The sequence below is a fragment of the Mandrillus leucophaeus genome, unplaced genomic scaffold (assembly GCF_000951045.1).
Source record: "Mandrillus leucophaeus isolate KB7577 unplaced genomic scaffold, Mleu.le_1.0 Scaffold329, whole genome shotgun sequence".
Classification (NCBI taxonomy): domain Eukaryota; kingdom Metazoa; phylum Chordata; class Mammalia; order Primates; family Cercopithecidae; genus Mandrillus; species Mandrillus leucophaeus.
In genome coordinates this window covers 4063138-4079603 of record NW_012103465.1, presented here as the reverse complement: position 1 = coordinate 4079603, position 16466 = coordinate 4063138, and the positions used below count along the sequence as shown (strand labels likewise).

Below are 16466 nucleotides of genomic sequence, written 5' to 3'. Positions count from 1 at the left end.
TTTCTAAAAGTAAGTCCTCAGACATACTTTCTTCAAGCTGTTTCTTAAAAAGTCACAGTTAAATAAGCATGGGGAACACTGTTTTTTATATACCACCTCCTGGATTTTCATGATGCACATTAGCATATTTAAGACTCTGGAGTCCTAAAATAAATAAATCTCTACAATTTTGTTTTACCTTTATTTGACACTTATATGGAAACAAAACTTTTAGAAAATCCTGTGGAATTGCTACTAATATCTCTCATAAGTAGTGCCTAGAGGAACACGCTTTGGGAAATGCTATTCAGATAAAGACTAAATTACTCAAATTATTTAAATAAATATATAAACAGTGCTTTCTGTCAAATTGCTTATGATCCTTTTGAAAGAATAGGACCAAAGAAACACAACCCATTGAGAAATAAAATTTTGGTATAAATTTAATATAAATTAAAAAGAAACACAAGAATCATAGAAAAGAAGATAATACGCCAATTTTAGAAGTATACACCATATGTATGTCATAAAGAAGGGTCTGAACTTCTAACATAAAAGACACTAAAAAATCAGAGCTTTAAATATACTTACCATACAAGGGTTTACAGTGAGTACACTCTTAATAAACTGAAATAACAGGATGCTGGGCTGTTTAACTACACTCCTGAGGTCAGACTCAATTTCAGTGTTTTGAGAACCAAATCCGCTGATTACCCATAGGTGATAGCCTTCTGCACCCCAGCTCTTAGAGAGAAGAGGGAGAAAAAAAGTCAGAGCAATAAAAGGCTTTTGTATCCCTTTCTAGCTTCAATTATTCAAATTCTGAAATAGCCAATGATAGCATTATTAATGACTTCTGAAGGCTGGAGAAACCATGATAACACAGACAAGAATCACATCTTCAGTTCCCTGTTAACTAACTCCAGAGGAAATCACCATCACTGCTCTCTATCTACAGAAGTGAAAACATTACCTATCATTCTTAATGCCAGTTTCAGGGTCTTAATCCTAAAAATACCTACTGTGCTCTGTAATTTCTCCATTGCTTTAATTTAGTTGCCTCTCAAATACAAAGAAATTCCTTACAGAAGACATCCCAGGTTACCTAGCAGAAGCCTGGCAAAGAAGCCCCTACAACAGATGCAGTTTTGTATGGAGCAAAAAACATTGGATTGGAAGCTGTGACACTAGAGTTTTCATTATAGCTTGGCTTTTTGTATATATTACCTTGCCAAGCTGTCTGGTTTCTCAGGATATAAGTTTCTTCCTCTGTAAAATGCGAAGGTTCAAATAAATTCCTCCAGAACCATTCAGTTTTAATATTCTGTAACTAGACTCCATGAGAGTATTTTTAAAGATTAGTGATTCTCAATCTTCAAGCCAAGAAAATGGTAAAGGGGCAGGGGTAGCCATGAATTGTTGCAAAATTTCAAAAGTTTAATAGAACTTTTATGTTTTCCTATGATAAAGCTGCATAAGTTTTAACTAAAATGCTTAGACTCTTAGTTTGTGGCTGAAATATCAACTTAGTGAGACAGACAACACTGGTTGTTGCATGCCATTCAGAAGGCTGACTGGCATTTATAAAAATATGTGGCTAAAAACTTATTTTAAACTATGGAGGTGGGCAAAGACATCAGAAGGGGTCCTTGGTGGTGAAAGGTTGGGAACCACTATTTTAGGCAACCATGGTGGTTTTAATTCTACAAGAAACTCAAGATCAGAAAAATGTCTTCCTCTGTGGAGCAAGAGAGAAGGGAAGCGACAAGCCTCATAGTCACTAAGTTAAAAAGGATGGTACGCAGAGGGGCTACAGCAAGAAAAACTTGTTATGTAAAGACAGGGGTTATATCTCTTTGTTTTCTACAGAAACTCTAGGTAAAAAATAAAAATACAAGTTGAGCCTCGCTAATCCAAAAGTCTGAAATGCTCCAATAGCTGAAACTTTTTGAGGGCTGATACGACACAACAGTAAAAAATTCCACACCTGACTTCATGTGATGAGCTACAGTCAAAATTTTGTTTTATGCACAAAATTATTAAAAATATATTACATTACCTTCACTCTATGTGCATAAGGTATATATAAAACATAAGTAAATTCTGTGTTCAGACTTGAGTCCCATCCCCAAAATGTATTTGCAAATATTCCAAAATCCAAAAAGTTCCAAAATTTGAAACACTTCTGGTTCCAAGCACTTTACATCTATGTAAAGTTTTAAAAATATGCTCAATGCACTGTATACATATATATAGATACAGATATCCTCAAGTAATGCACAAGTGCATATCCTCCAGGAAAAATACCCAGTGAGCATTTTACCTCAGGTTAAAAGCAAGCAGGCCATGAGAAGACACATACAAAAACGGCCTCATCTGAACAGTCATTATCATCATAGAGATGATAGGCGTTTGCTAGCCACATCTAAACAAGACACAAATACTGAAAACCAGGCAGCCTTCCAATTAAAAAAAAAGAAAACTTTCATCAAGCAAGAACTGTATAAAGAAGAGTCTTCTGAGACCAAAATAGTTTTGTGATTTTGTCAGATCAACATGAGTGAAAAAAGGGCCAGCCTGGGCAACATGGCAACACCCCATCTCTACTAAAAATCAAACAAATTGTGGATAGTGGTGTGGATAGTGACGTGCCTGTAGTCTCAGCTTTGGAAGCTTGAGGCAGGAGGATCGCTTAGAGAGGCTGCAGTGAGCTATGATCTGCCACTGCTCTCCAGCCTGGGTGACAGCACAAGACCCTGTCTCAAAAAATTAAATAAATAAAAATGACTGAAAAAAGGGAAGAAAAATCCAAGTTTTTTTTTTAATACCATGCTAATTTTTTTATAGAAAATACTTACCATAGAGTTGATCTTAAGGGGATCTTTTTTGGTGCCATCAGACCTATAACTGAAACAGAACAGAAACCAAATATAATACAGCCTTCCAATTACACATAATGCACATAAAATTTAGTGTGTTTTTAAAAAAAATCAAACAGAGTTTGCTCCTTCAAAATAGAAACACATAATAATGCATGAAATACAAAACTGTGGGTTAATACACCTAGGTGTATGTATCTCTCAGCCACATTTTCCGAGGTCCAAGTGACTTCTTGCCAGAGTCATGCAGCTTTTAAAGGTGTGGTCATTTAGTCAGAACTGAACCTCATGTCAGATTCTGCTTTGTGTCTAACATGCTGTCATATACACAATAGGGGTTCAAAAAAATAAATACCTTTTTATGGAATGAGATGTAATTTTTTTAAAAAATGAGTGTTCAGAGAATCAATATATTCTGAACAGATTATGAACTTTGCAAACTGTTTTAAGGTAAGAGTCAAGGCAAAAAGGGAAGTTCTGATACAAGGTTTTGGTATGCATGCATTGTGAGAAATAATGGAGTTATTTTATCTAAAAATTGTCTTTTTTGACTTACGCAAAATCTCCTCCAAGTGTACAAATCAGCTGTGCTCCAAACACACTCCATAAAGAAAGGCCTCCATATTCCCAGGTCACTATTACAACACTATTGTCAGGAGACCATCTCATCAATTTAACAGCTCCTGTTTTATTCCAAATGTCTGTTAAGAAATAGTGAGAAGAGTTAAAAATAAATAGTTGCTTCAGAAATACCTTTTTTTTTTCCTACATAGTCTATATTTTCAAATCTAAATGAGCAGAAAGGCAAGACTGCTTCAAAAAATAAATCCTGCTCATTTAGGACTACTTAAAATTAGTAAGGCCATTAGTTTTGTCCTGATCTAAGCAGAACAAACTCAGTGCACAGGTGATTTGTAAGAAGTGAAAGCTGTTTCTAGCCACTATTAGCTTGATTAACTTACAACTGTGTAATCTTAAAAGTCTTTGGTTTTGTATAGATCAATTTCTGTAAAACAGGGATAAGGTTACAGTAAAAGCTGTCTTTAGGAAAAAACATATGCAGACCTTAAAAAAGGCTACACAGTAAGGATGATTAAAAAAAAATAAGGAGCAAATTTCTATTTTTGGAAGTACAGCAAATGACACCCTGAATGACTTCCACACTGAAAAAACTAAGATGTTGAATAGAATACTTAAATCCTCAAACAACCAAAAATACTGAGACAAAGTGCTTGTTCCCTGAATTTTTCTGCCAAACCCTGGAGACCTTGACTTCTACCTCTGATGACTCTAAAGCTCAGAGCTTGCCTAAGGCAGGTAATCTTACAAAAGATACCCATGTAAAGCTGGGACTACAATGGACTATATCCGTGGTATAAGAAAGAATGAGAAAAAAGCCTCTGCCATATAGGAAAAGAATTAGCAAGGAACACTTTCATGTTTCATCAGTGGAACTCTATGGAAAATAACACTCCCTTGATAATCTGAAGCCACAAACCCTCACTCTGATTTGTAATTTGTACAATGTAATGTGGTTCACACAGAGAATACAATGCAAAGGGTTAGAGATTGATGTAGTGCTCCCAAGTGACCAGCAGAAGCAAAGACATTTAAATCCTCTCTGGAAAAACTCAAATGTTATCCAGTTCTCAAAGTGTTACACACACACACACACACACACAAAACGCTTCAAGGAAAACAATCAGCTCTCAGTCAAAAATCCTAAAATACATACACAAATGAGCAAGAACCCAAAGGATCAAGACATGGCAGAAACAGACTCAGAAAGGCTGCAGATTTTGGGATTAACAGACACAGAATATAAAATAACTGCTTTTCATAGCCAATGAAATAAAGGAGAAGACTCAAACAAGGAGCAGGATGCATACAGATTGGAAAAAGAGCTAAATAAGCCTTTAAATAATAAAAAATACAATAACTGAAATTAAAAACTTGATGGACAGATCAAACAATATATTTGGCATAACTGGAGAGGATCAGCAAACCCAGATGGAGAAAAAATTTCTAGAATGCAATCTAGAGAAACAAAATTAAAAAAATTTTTAAGTTAGGTTAAGAAACATGGAAAAAAGTATAATGTATATCTGAGTTCCAGAAAAAGAGATTAGGGGAGAGGCAATATTTAGAAAGATTGGTTGAGAATTTTCCAGAAATAGTTCAAAGACACACATCTTCATCCAGCAAGCCTGAGTCTCAAGCAGGATTTGAAAAACAAACAAAATTCTTCACCTTCCACATCACAGCAAAACTGCAGAAAGCCAAAAACAAAAACAAGATCTGAAGGGTAGCTATAAAGACCAGTCTCTTGAAAAGAGAAGACAACTTGACAGATGACCTCCCAATAGCTGCAATGGAAATCTAATGACACTAGAGCAAATTCTTCAATGTATAAAAAAAAAATAACTGCCAATCCAAAACAGCATACCAAGTTAAACTATAATTAAATCACATGGGGCAAAATAAGTACATTTCAGACTCCGCCAAAGTAGAGTTTACCTTCAAAAAACTTCATTAAAATAAATTCCAAAGGATGTATGAGAGGTTTTTCAAGCAGAAAATGGTCTCAAGAAGAAGGTATGAGTTGGTAAAAGATATGGTGGGCAAAAATACTGGTATAAATGTGGGTAACACTAAGTCAACATGAAGAGTTAAATATCCTAATTGTGATAGTTAACACTGAGTGTCAACTTCACTGAATTGAAGGATACAAAGTATCAATCCTGGGTGTGTCTGTGAGGGTGTTGCCAAAGGAGATTAACATTTGAGTCCCAGGGCTGGGAAAGGTGGACCCACCCTCAATCGGGGTGGGCACAATCTAATCAGCTGCCAGTGTGACTAGAATATAAGCAGACAGAAAAATGTGAAAATAGAGACTGGCCTAGCCCCCCAGTCTACATATTTCTCGTGTGCTGGATGCTTCCTGCCCTCAAACATCAGACTCCAAGTTCTTCAGTTTTGGAACTCGGACTGGCTCTCCTTGCTCCTCAGCCTGCATATGGACTACTGTGGGACCTTGTGATCATGTGAGTTAATACTTAATAAACTCCCCTTTATAAATATCTATGTATCTATTCTATTAGTTCTGTCCCTCTATAGAACCCTTACTAATACAGATATTGGTACCAGGAGTGGTTCTAGAGGAACAGAATATTAAGGATTGAGTTCCTTTACTGGTTTTGGGGTTTCTGGAATTGGCTGCCTAATATCATTAGACCCCAAAATGCTAAGGACTCTATTTGTAATAGTATGGAGAACACTGACAGTTCTTGACATGAACTGTTTAGAGAATTATGCAAAATAAATGCATTTGGCACTTCTGATTCATTGCTTGTGAGAGTCAAGGAGTTTAGTGACTCTATACATAACACCTTTGACCATATGTGAAGAACCAAGGAACATAATGAAGCTAGTTGGTTGCTCCTAAGTTCAGTGAACAAAGTGATGAAAGAAAATGAATTCAGGGATTCTATCTCCCAGAAGCAGACACGGAGCCTCAAATCTGCTAAGATTGCCCTGAGAGAGAGTCTTATCTCCTATAGAGAAAGAGCTAAAATTGTGGAAACACAGAGACAAGCTCTTATCATTTGAGTGGCTGACCTGCAACGAAAGGTGCATACACCTGCATCACCAGGCGTCTACTGTTAAAATGAGGGCATTGACTGGAAAAGAATGGGACTCTGCAACTTGGAAAACGGATGTGTGGGAGGACCCTGATGAAGCTACATTCACTGAGTTTGTAAACTCTGGTGAGCCTTTTTTTGCCAGAAGAAACAGCTTTCCCCATCCCCAATAGTGGCAACATCCCCTCCTGGACCCATGCTGCCATTAGCCCTTCCCACATTTGTCTGAGGAGATAAACCCTGTGCTGCCTGAGGCAACAGTGATGCCCTCCCCTGAGGCAGTTGCCAGGCAAGATGTTGATTCTCCTCAGGAGCCACCCCCAACACCTCTGTTTGCTTCTAGACCTATAAATAAAGTCCTGGCGGGCCTCTAGAGGTGAGGTTGAGAGAGTGACCCATGAGGAGGTGCACTATGGGAACTGCTCAAGTTTTCTAATTTATATAAACAGAAATCTGGAGAACAGGCGCAGGAATGGATATTAAGGTTGTGGGATAATGATGGAAGGAAAATAGAGTTGGATCATGGTGAATTTATTGATTTGGGCCCACTAAGTAGGGACTATGCATTTAAAGCTGCTGCTCGGGGAGTTAAAAGGTTCTAATAGTTTATTTGCTCGATTAGCTGAAACATGGATTAAAAGATGGCCCACTGTGAGTGAGCTGGAAATGGCTGATCTCCCTTGGTTTAATGTAGAGGAAGGGATCCAAAGGCTTAGGAAGATTCAGAAGGTGGAGTGGATTAATCACTTTAGACCTACTCATCCCAGCTGGGAGGGTCCAAAAGATATACCCTTGACTGATGCCTTGCAAAACAGATTTGTAAGGGCAGCACCTACATCTTTGAAGAACCCTATAATTGCACTTCTCTGTATGTCAGATCTAACAGTGGGAACTTCAGTCACTCAACTACAAAATTTAAATACAGTGGGAATAACTGGATCCCAAGGCAGCAGGGGCAAGTGGCACTCAATTATCAAAGGCAAGGTGGGCGTAGCTGCTATAATGGACAGCAGAGGCAAAGTGGCAATCAAAATAGTCTGACTTGTGTAGAACTCAGCACTGGCTAATTAATCACGGTGTTCCTGGAAGTGAAACTGATAGGAAGCCTATTGCATTCCTACTTAATTTACACAAGCAGAAAACTTCTAGGTCGAATGGACAAAACACTTAATTTGAATTATCAAAACAGAATCACGGCCCCTCAACTGATTTCCAGACTTGAGCCAGTTTACACACCCAGAGTCCCAATATTTGACCTATAGCATGACACGTATTGTTTAACTTAAAATCAGCATCTGCTACACATAGCATTACCAATACATTAAATTTTTTTTTTTTTTTTTTTTAAAAGACTCACCAGGATACTGTTTTGCTGTTAGCTCTAATTTATGAGATAGCAGCATGGCTCCAGTGCTGTTATCTATTGTATAGACCTGCACAGAACCACTGTGAAAACAACAACAAAAAACTTTTAGTGAAAAAAGACAAATACAAATAGAAAAAGCATTATATAACTCTTATGTTCTGCTGGTGGGAGTGTAAACTAGAACAAAACCATTTTGTCAATAAGTTGCAGTCGTCTCATAAATTTGAACAAAGGCATATTCTAATCTAGCAATTTCACTTCCAGATATATCCCAGAAATTATTGTCTAATGTTTACTAGAGATACGGACAATGTCCATTGTACTACTGTGTATAATTTTTAAAAAAGGAAATAGCCGGCTGGGTGCGGTGGCTCATGCCTGTAATCCCAGCACTTTGGGAGGCCAAGGTGGGCAGATTACGAGGTCAGGAGATCAAGACCATCCTGGCTAACACGGTGAAACCCCGTCTCTATAAAAATACAAAAAATTAGCCAGGCATGGTGGCGGGCGCCTGTAGTCCCAGCTACTCGGGAGGCTGAGGCAGGAGAATAGCGTGAACCCGGGAGGAAGAGCTTGCAGTGAGCTGAGATCACGCCACTGCACTCTAGCCTGGGCGACAGAGCGAGACTCGGTCTCAAAAAAACAAAACAAAACAAAACAAGGAAATAGCCTATCTAGCAACGTGAGGAAAAAAATGAACTTTTATTTGGCTGTAGTACATATGGTGTAGCAATATAATACTATACCATACAGCACTGAAAATGAATGGATTTTAGCCACATGGATAGCGGATACCATTAACCCTTGAACAATGTGGATCTGAACTGCACAGGCCCACTTATACATGTATTTTCTTCTGCCTCTGCCACCCCTGACATACCTCCTTTTCCTCAAGCCTACTCAACATGAACACAGTGAGAATGAAGACTTTTAGGATGATCCACTTCCACTTAATCAATAGTAAGTACATTATTTCTTCCTTATAATTTTCTTAATAATCTTTTCTCTAGCTTACTTTATTGTAAGAATACAATATATAATATTAGTATATATAACATGGAAAGTATGTGTTAATTGTAAAGTTTCAATAGTACGTTATTAGTAGTTAAAAGTCTTTGGGGAGTCAAAAGTTACACGCAAATTTTCAAATGTGTTGGGGGGTTGGTACCTCTAACCCCTGGGCTGTTCAACGGTCAACAGTATATACATTTAAGAGATAAAATATATATACACACACACAAGTGTGTGTGTGTAAAAGCATAGCAAATATAAACATACATATTTGATACATATATAGTAGATATATAGTATTAATAGTAAATATATTTGTGGTAAAAATACAACGAAGAGTTCATGTATACAAATTTCAGATTAGTGATACTCTGGTGGAGAAAGGGGAGTATCAAAGAAGAGGGGTAAACAGGAGGCTTCATCAGCACTGGTGATGTCTTATTTCTTACGTTGGATGGTAATTTATAAAGATTTTAGTTTTAAAATATATATGCTTTTTTGTGTATATGGTATATATATTTACTTAATTTAAAACATCTTTACAAGGGTCAAATTTATGAAGGGCCTGAAGCCAAAAGTAAAATCTCTGTAATACTTCTAAGCTACATTTCAAAATTGAACTACAATGATAATAGAAAAGTCTCATTTCTGCTTATGGTATATTCTCAGTTCAAAAATTTAATGCACATTCAGCATTTGAAAATGAGGCTCCTGCTTTACATTACTTATGCAACACTATCATAGTGAGAAAGAGAAACAAATGTTGTTCTTAAAGATACTTTTTAATCTAAGAATGCTTTTGCACATAATAAGATGACACTGGTTTATGACTGCCAGACTGTTTTTTTTTTGTGTGAAAGGAGAATTCAGATGGTTTCTTCACAGCAGCTTTGATCCATTTCCATCCAGGTCCTACCTCTTCTCAAGGATTAGAACTGGGATTAACTAAAAGACCTGCAGTAGTAGTCTCCTTAAAGTTGTCCCACAGCTTACTCTGTTTTTGTTTTCTTTTTTTTTCTTTCTGTGTTCCATTCTGGATAATTTCTATGTTTTTCAAGTTCATTAATCCTCTCTTCTGCAATGTCTAATCTGTCGTTAGTTCCATACAATGTATTTTTCATCTCAGACATAATGGTTTTCACCTCTAGAAGTTTAATTTCAGTCCTTTTCTAATGTCTTCCATGTCTCAGTTTAATATTCAAGAGGGACTCTCTACAGCTCTCTGAAGTTCTCTCTTTCTGCCACCGGTTTGGTGTCTATAATTATGAACTCTAGCTGCCTTGGTTTTCCCAGATTCTCTGATTTCCATGTGCTTATCTCAACTCAGGACCTATCTCCTCAATCCTGTGCTGCAGCCTACAAACACTCAAAATAATAAAAACTAAGGGCAGTTACAGAGAGATAATTTTGTTTCTCATCTTTCAGAAATCACTATCCCTTGTTACCTTATGTTCGTGTTTTGAATTCAAAACAGCTCTTTCATATTTTTGTCCATTTTCTTGGCTGTATCAGGTGGGAGGGAAAATCTGATCTGTCATTCCATCATACCCAGAAGCTAAATATCTGAAAAAGATTTCTTTCCAGACTATCTACCCAAATAGATCATCTCCTGCTGAGAGACAGCACTAAGTGGGTAGCAGGTGTTTGTTTTTGCTTTGCATCTGACAACTGTCAGCTGCTAACCCTGCGTTGCTGAGCTCTAAAATGTTAGTGAGGAGAGTCCATGTTTTAAATATAAGAAACAGGTGCTAAGTTACTACTTATCAAAGTCTGACAATCTTTTAGTTGTTCTATAGTGCCTGTATTCTTTAAACTACTTTTCCTTCGATTTCTCACCAGCTCAATGTAACAGAAAAATATATTTTCATTAAAAAGACAGGACTTACTAACCCCAAAGCAAATAAATCTCTGTAAGAGAGATATGGCTATTGTCACCATAAGTGATCAAATTCAGCATCATTAATACTGAGACAACTTGACATTATTACTAAATGATACTATAGGAAGTATATATCATCACCCATGACAAAATGTGTAACCAGAATCTAGTAATACCTTTAAATAGGTAACAGGAAGGTTGTTCAAATACTGATCTGCTGCCAACTGGCATCCTAAAAGGAAGCTGGCTTCTTACACAACTCTAAGGACACCAGCTATCACCTAGTGTTCAAGGCAATTAAGTCCTGATAAGTGTTGGCAGATCTGGACTAGCAGACACTGGTTTGTTATGTCACACAGCTAGAATCACAAAACTTTAACCCTAACCCATGGGCATGCTAGAAGAGAGCTTGTAGTCTCCCAGCTGATGAAAACTGAGGTGGCTGAAAAGCTATAAGCCAAGAGTCTACCTTCATTATCCTGGGGAGGGCTAGTACTTATGAATCATGTAGCTTACAAGCCCATAGCCTAGGGAGGAGTACTTCTTCTGGATTCTAACACCCAGCCTTGTGCTAGCCCCAAATGCAGGAAATGGAACTGCACACTTGCCACTGCTTCTGTCTCTGTGTATTTTCTCTAAATGCTTTTCCATGCCTGATGTGTGGGCTTTCTAATCACTTGAATGTATTGCTCAACAAGAACCAACTTCCAGGTTAGTCATGACAGGTGTCAGATAAACTAGTTAAATGCCATCACGAGGAAACAATGAGGCAAATCTAGGATGCAGGATATTGTATAAAGAATCAACTCAGACTCAAAAAAAGTCAATGCCATGAAAATAAGAAAAGTGGTGTAAGGATTATTGTAGGTAAAAGGTAACTAAAGAGAATTAATAACCAAATATAATTGATGAATCTTGACTGATTCTGGTTGGAACAAAGGAGGCATAGAAGAAATTTAGCTGGTGGCAACTGGGTTAATTTGCATATAAACTGGGTATTAGATCCTATTAGGGATTTATCATTAATGATCTCATGTGATAAAGATATTCCATTTATACAAGAGAATGTCTCCTTTTTTAGAAACCAAAAAATAAGGCAAATGTATGTCAACAGCAAAGTGGATAAATGCTATATTCAGACAATGGAACGTTATTTATAAACCAATTTAAAAAATGATTACGACTACTGGTAAATGACATGGATAAATCTGACAATTTTGACCGGTTACTAAGTGAGTCAAGGAGGGAATAAGAGTTGTGACTAGGAAGTAGCAGAGGCAGTTTGTGACTGTAGTCCAGCAATGTTCTATTTACTGATCCAGTTGTGAAGAAATGGGTATTTGTATTACATTAAACTATGAATATTTGGATTATGTACTACTTTGTATGTAAGTTTTTGTTTCAGAATGTGAAATAAAAAGGGTATTATAAACTTTATGCCAATAAGTTTGAATGTGTTTAAGAAAGAAACCAATTCCTGGAAAAATGCAACTTGCCAAAATCATGTAGGGAGAGATAAGTCTAAATCCTCTTAAATCTATTTTTAAAACTGGGCTGGGCCCCGTGGCTCACACCTGTAATCACAGCACTTTGGGAGGCCGAGGCGGATGGATCACGAGGTCAGGAGTTTGAGACCAGCCTGACCAACACAGTGAAACCCCGTTCTACTAAAAATACAAAAATTAGCCGGATGTGGTGGCGCATGCCTGCAGTCCCAGCTACTCAGGACGCTAAGGCAGGAGAATCACTTGAACTCAGGAGGCAGAGGATGCAGTGAGCCAAGATCACGCCCTTGCATTCCAGTCTGGGCAACAGAGTGAGACTGTCTCTCTCTCTCTTTCTATATATATATTTATATATATCCAAATACATATTTTGGATATATATATCCAAAATCTGCCCTTTACTTTTGTTTCAATCTAATAAAACACTTTTACATTTCATATTAAAGTTGACTGACAAATTATGACAGCATGATACAGTTTATAAGTGTGTTAGGAACATCTTATGTTTACAAAAAAACAGTATTTTTTGCAACAACTCTTAAAAATGCAAAAGTCTACATCAATTATACCTCACACAGCCAAATGCCATGAGTCGATACTTGTTATTTACTGCTACACACGTTCCGTCAACAACATCTTGTGGCCAAACTCCATGAAGTTGCTATAATAAAGAAAAATAGTTAAGGTTTAAAAAATGTTTCTCCAAATTTACTGTAGTCAACATAATTCTCCTTCAATAAACACACAATTTCTAATGCTTTATTTGGTTTCATCTGCAGAGGAAAATATCCCATCAGGACTATCCCAATAGTCTCCCTTAAAATACTACCAAATAGTCTCCCTTAAAACCTCAAACTTCTCATGAATTGGTCTGATAAATACTCACTCCAGTGCTAGTTAATCTATTTAAAAAACACTAAAATATGGAAATTCATCCCCAAACTCAAATAAAGATGACTTTCTTGTTAGAATATAAACACTTTGATAGCGGAAACAGCATCTAACTTGCTCACTATAATTATTCTCATCACCTAGCACATAGTATTTAACTTCTCAGTCAGTGAAAAGTAGTACATTCTGTTTGGTTTATTCTTTAGAAGCAAAATTGCTTACTATTCTCTACAGTTCCCTTCTTTATAATATAATGGTTAATAGCATGGTATCTGGAAGCCTGACAGCTCAGGACTACCTTCACTCCTCAAAATGATTATTTGATTTTTTTAAGCTTCAGTTTTCTTATCTGTATTTACCTCTTAGGGTGTTTCAAAGATTAAATGAAGATACACATGTAAACTATTTAGGACAATGCCTACCATTCAACAAACATTCAATAAATAAATGACATTATTAGTAAGCGTATATGCTATTTAATTCCATATATAGAAAATACAGCTCAGTTGTTTGCTCTTATTTGTCAAACCACAGACATTCGATGACAAATTCCAAGGCAAATGTCATAATCATTAGTTCAGTTAGCACAAAAAGTGGCACACTATAATATAGCACTTTATTTTTGGATGATCCCAATAGTAAACACTAAAGATACAATATAATCACAACTATTTGAACTAGAATACTACAGATTTCATTTAATTCCACAATCAGCTATATAATCTACTATCTAAACACGGAATCTTTGCTTTAGTAGGAATTTTATTTATCTTTTAATTTTAATAATAAAACTGGACATTTTATGTCACAAATGGTAAAGACAGCAGTGAGCATTGGTTTTTTGAACTGCTGCTTAGATTGAAATTCAGTCCTACAATAAGTATTTTCTAGGTGGTTACGATTCACTAGGCACTGCTCTAGGTGCTGAGGCTATACTAGCACACCAAAATCTTTACTTGTATCCTTGCTTTACATTTGAGTCAAGAGACAGACAAGTTAAAAAAGTATATTGTATATTAGAGGTTAAAAATACTATACAAAAAAAATTAAGCAATAGTGGTAAAGAGGGAGTACAGGGGAAGAGTGTAATATTCAACAGGTTTCCCTGTAAGGATGCCTTTTGAGGAAAGTCCTCAAAGAAATAAAGCAAGTGTAAAAGCTCTACTGTAGTAGCATTTCTGGCATGCTCAAAGACCAGCAAAGAGGCCTGTGTGGACAGAGTGAAGTAGATGGGTTGTGAAAGGAAAGTAGTACATGTGGTAAGAGATGTAATAGGAGGTCAGATTTTTAGGGCTTTGAAGGCCACCATAAGAATTCTGGCTGCTTCTTCAAGTTATACAGAAGAAGAATATTAATTTTTTTAACCTTTTCTGTCATGAATTATAATAAAGAATACATGAAAATGAAACATACATCTCAATTAATATCACAAAGCAAACACTTGTGGAATTGCTACTCAGGCCAAGAATCATCAGTACTCAAAAGTCTCCCAATAGTGCCCTTCCCGATCACCATATCCTCACACCCCTACAACAAAAAATATCCAGATTTACATGGTAATCACTTCCTTCTTTCTTTTAAATCATCATCACTTAAACATGCACCCATATATACTCTAATTTAGAACAGCCTACATTATTTGCCCTTTAATTTTTACCTAAAATGGAATCATAGCATGTATTCTTTTGTGTCTAGCTGCTTTTGCTTACTGTGTCTGTAAGATCTATCTGTGTTGTTGCATATAGCCTAGAGTTTGTTCATGTTCATTGTAGGCTTAAATATTGGGCTTAGCTCACTGGGTCGCTTTGGCCTCCCTTAGTCTGGCCAGTTCTTTACTGTCTTGTTTGCTCTCCAAGGCCTTCAAGCATATTAAAAAATATATTTTTTCTCCAGCTCTTTTAGTCCTCAGGAGGTTCTGTTCTAATAATCTAGTCCTACTGAATGAGTCTCCACAGAGAACTAACATAATCATATTTTAACACATCTGTTAAATGTCATTTAGTTATTTTCCTATTACCAGTAATATATACGTACTGTTTTCTTGTAATTTGTATTTTCTCTCTATACCTTATTTAGTAATGCTCATCTGCTTTTCATTAGTTTTTGAATCCCTAACTTATTAGAAAAATTTAATTACATACGAATAAATGCTGAGAATTTATTTTGTACTAACTCTAAAGTACATGGAAAAGAGTCACTTTTTCAGCCCTAATATTTTTAATTCCAGTCTAAACACTTAAGTCCCAAAGATAATTACAAATATATATGCACTTTATAGGAAAAAAAAAGAAATTTTTTTTCTAATTCATCAAAAGTTTATTTTTATTCTTATTTATATATTGACACAGGTGATCACAAATATATTATTTAGTACTTTATTATCTGAATAAAGTTGGTAATGGAAGATATTAGATAGAAATATTAAAGTTGATAACAAACAGAATGACGACAATTAAAAAAGGCCATTAAAAACTTAAATTCCTTTCCAGTTAAAGAGATATGACTGAATATAAACATTTAGCTTCTTGGACTCCTAAAACCGTAACTTCTACAAGAGAAAAGAATTTTTGTTTTAAAAAGCATAAAGCGGGAAAGACAAAAATAAAAGGAGAGGAGGCGGCATTAGAAAATTTTAGAAGCTGGAAAGCATACCAATGAGTAGAATCCTTAACTGGCAGGGAATAATGCTGAGAAACATCTAAGTTGTAGGGTACACGAAAGGCTTGGGAATTCAGGTGTCTTTGAAAGACTAAACTAAATGTTGTAGAAGTGGTTCAAAACCTACTTAAAGAAGCAACTAGGTCCTCCCAGAGCACTTCCCCACAGCTGAGGAGCCAATAAATACCCCACCTCCACTCCTACAGAAAACTGGTTATTTTTCTTTGGAGAAAAACAAAACAAAACACCCCCACCCCTGTCCCCTCCACCAGAGGTGTATGGACCACACTGAAAACAGGGATAGAAAATAAAGGCTCACATCTTGAATTTGGACCCTCTAGCCTAACTCTTCTGTAACTCAAATCCCAGAATATTGGGTAGCCAAGCATATATACTCTAGAAAGGATTGCAGGACTGTTTTCCAAAGAACACTGGAGTGAGAAGAGAACTTTAGAGAAAAAAGAGTAAAAAGTAGCGAATAAAGCCACCCAGAAATATGGGACTATGTGAAAAGATGAAATCTACATCTGATTGGTGTATCTGAAAGTGATGGGGAGAACAGAACCAAGCTGGAAAATACTCTTCAGGATATTATCCAGGAGAACTTCCCCAACCTAGCAAGGCAGGCCAACATTCAAATTCAGGAAATACAGAGAA

At 36.4% G+C, this 16466-nt stretch overlaps 1 protein-coding gene across 4 annotated transcripts in view; it reads right to left on the bottom strand.

Annotated features, from left to right (window-relative positions):
* RIC1 (RAB6A GEF complex partner 1) overlaps nt 1–16466 on the bottom strand; it is a 165408-nt gene that overhangs the window by 29305 nt on the left and 119637 nt on the right. For all 4 annotated transcript variants that reach the window (XM_011988383.1, XM_011988384.1, XM_011988385.1 and 1 more), the window contains exons 7-11: nt 12830–12921; nt 7857–7945; nt 3415–3559; nt 2838–2886; nt 571–723 (exon numbers count right to left, since the gene is read on the bottom strand). In XM_011988383.1, coding sequence (XP_011843773.1) covers nt 571–723; nt 2838–2886; nt 3415–3559; nt 7857–7945; nt 12830–12921 — 528 coding nt within the window. The remainder of the gene's footprint in view (nt 1–570; nt 724–2837; nt 2887–3414; nt 3560–7856; nt 7946–12829; nt 12922–16466) is intronic.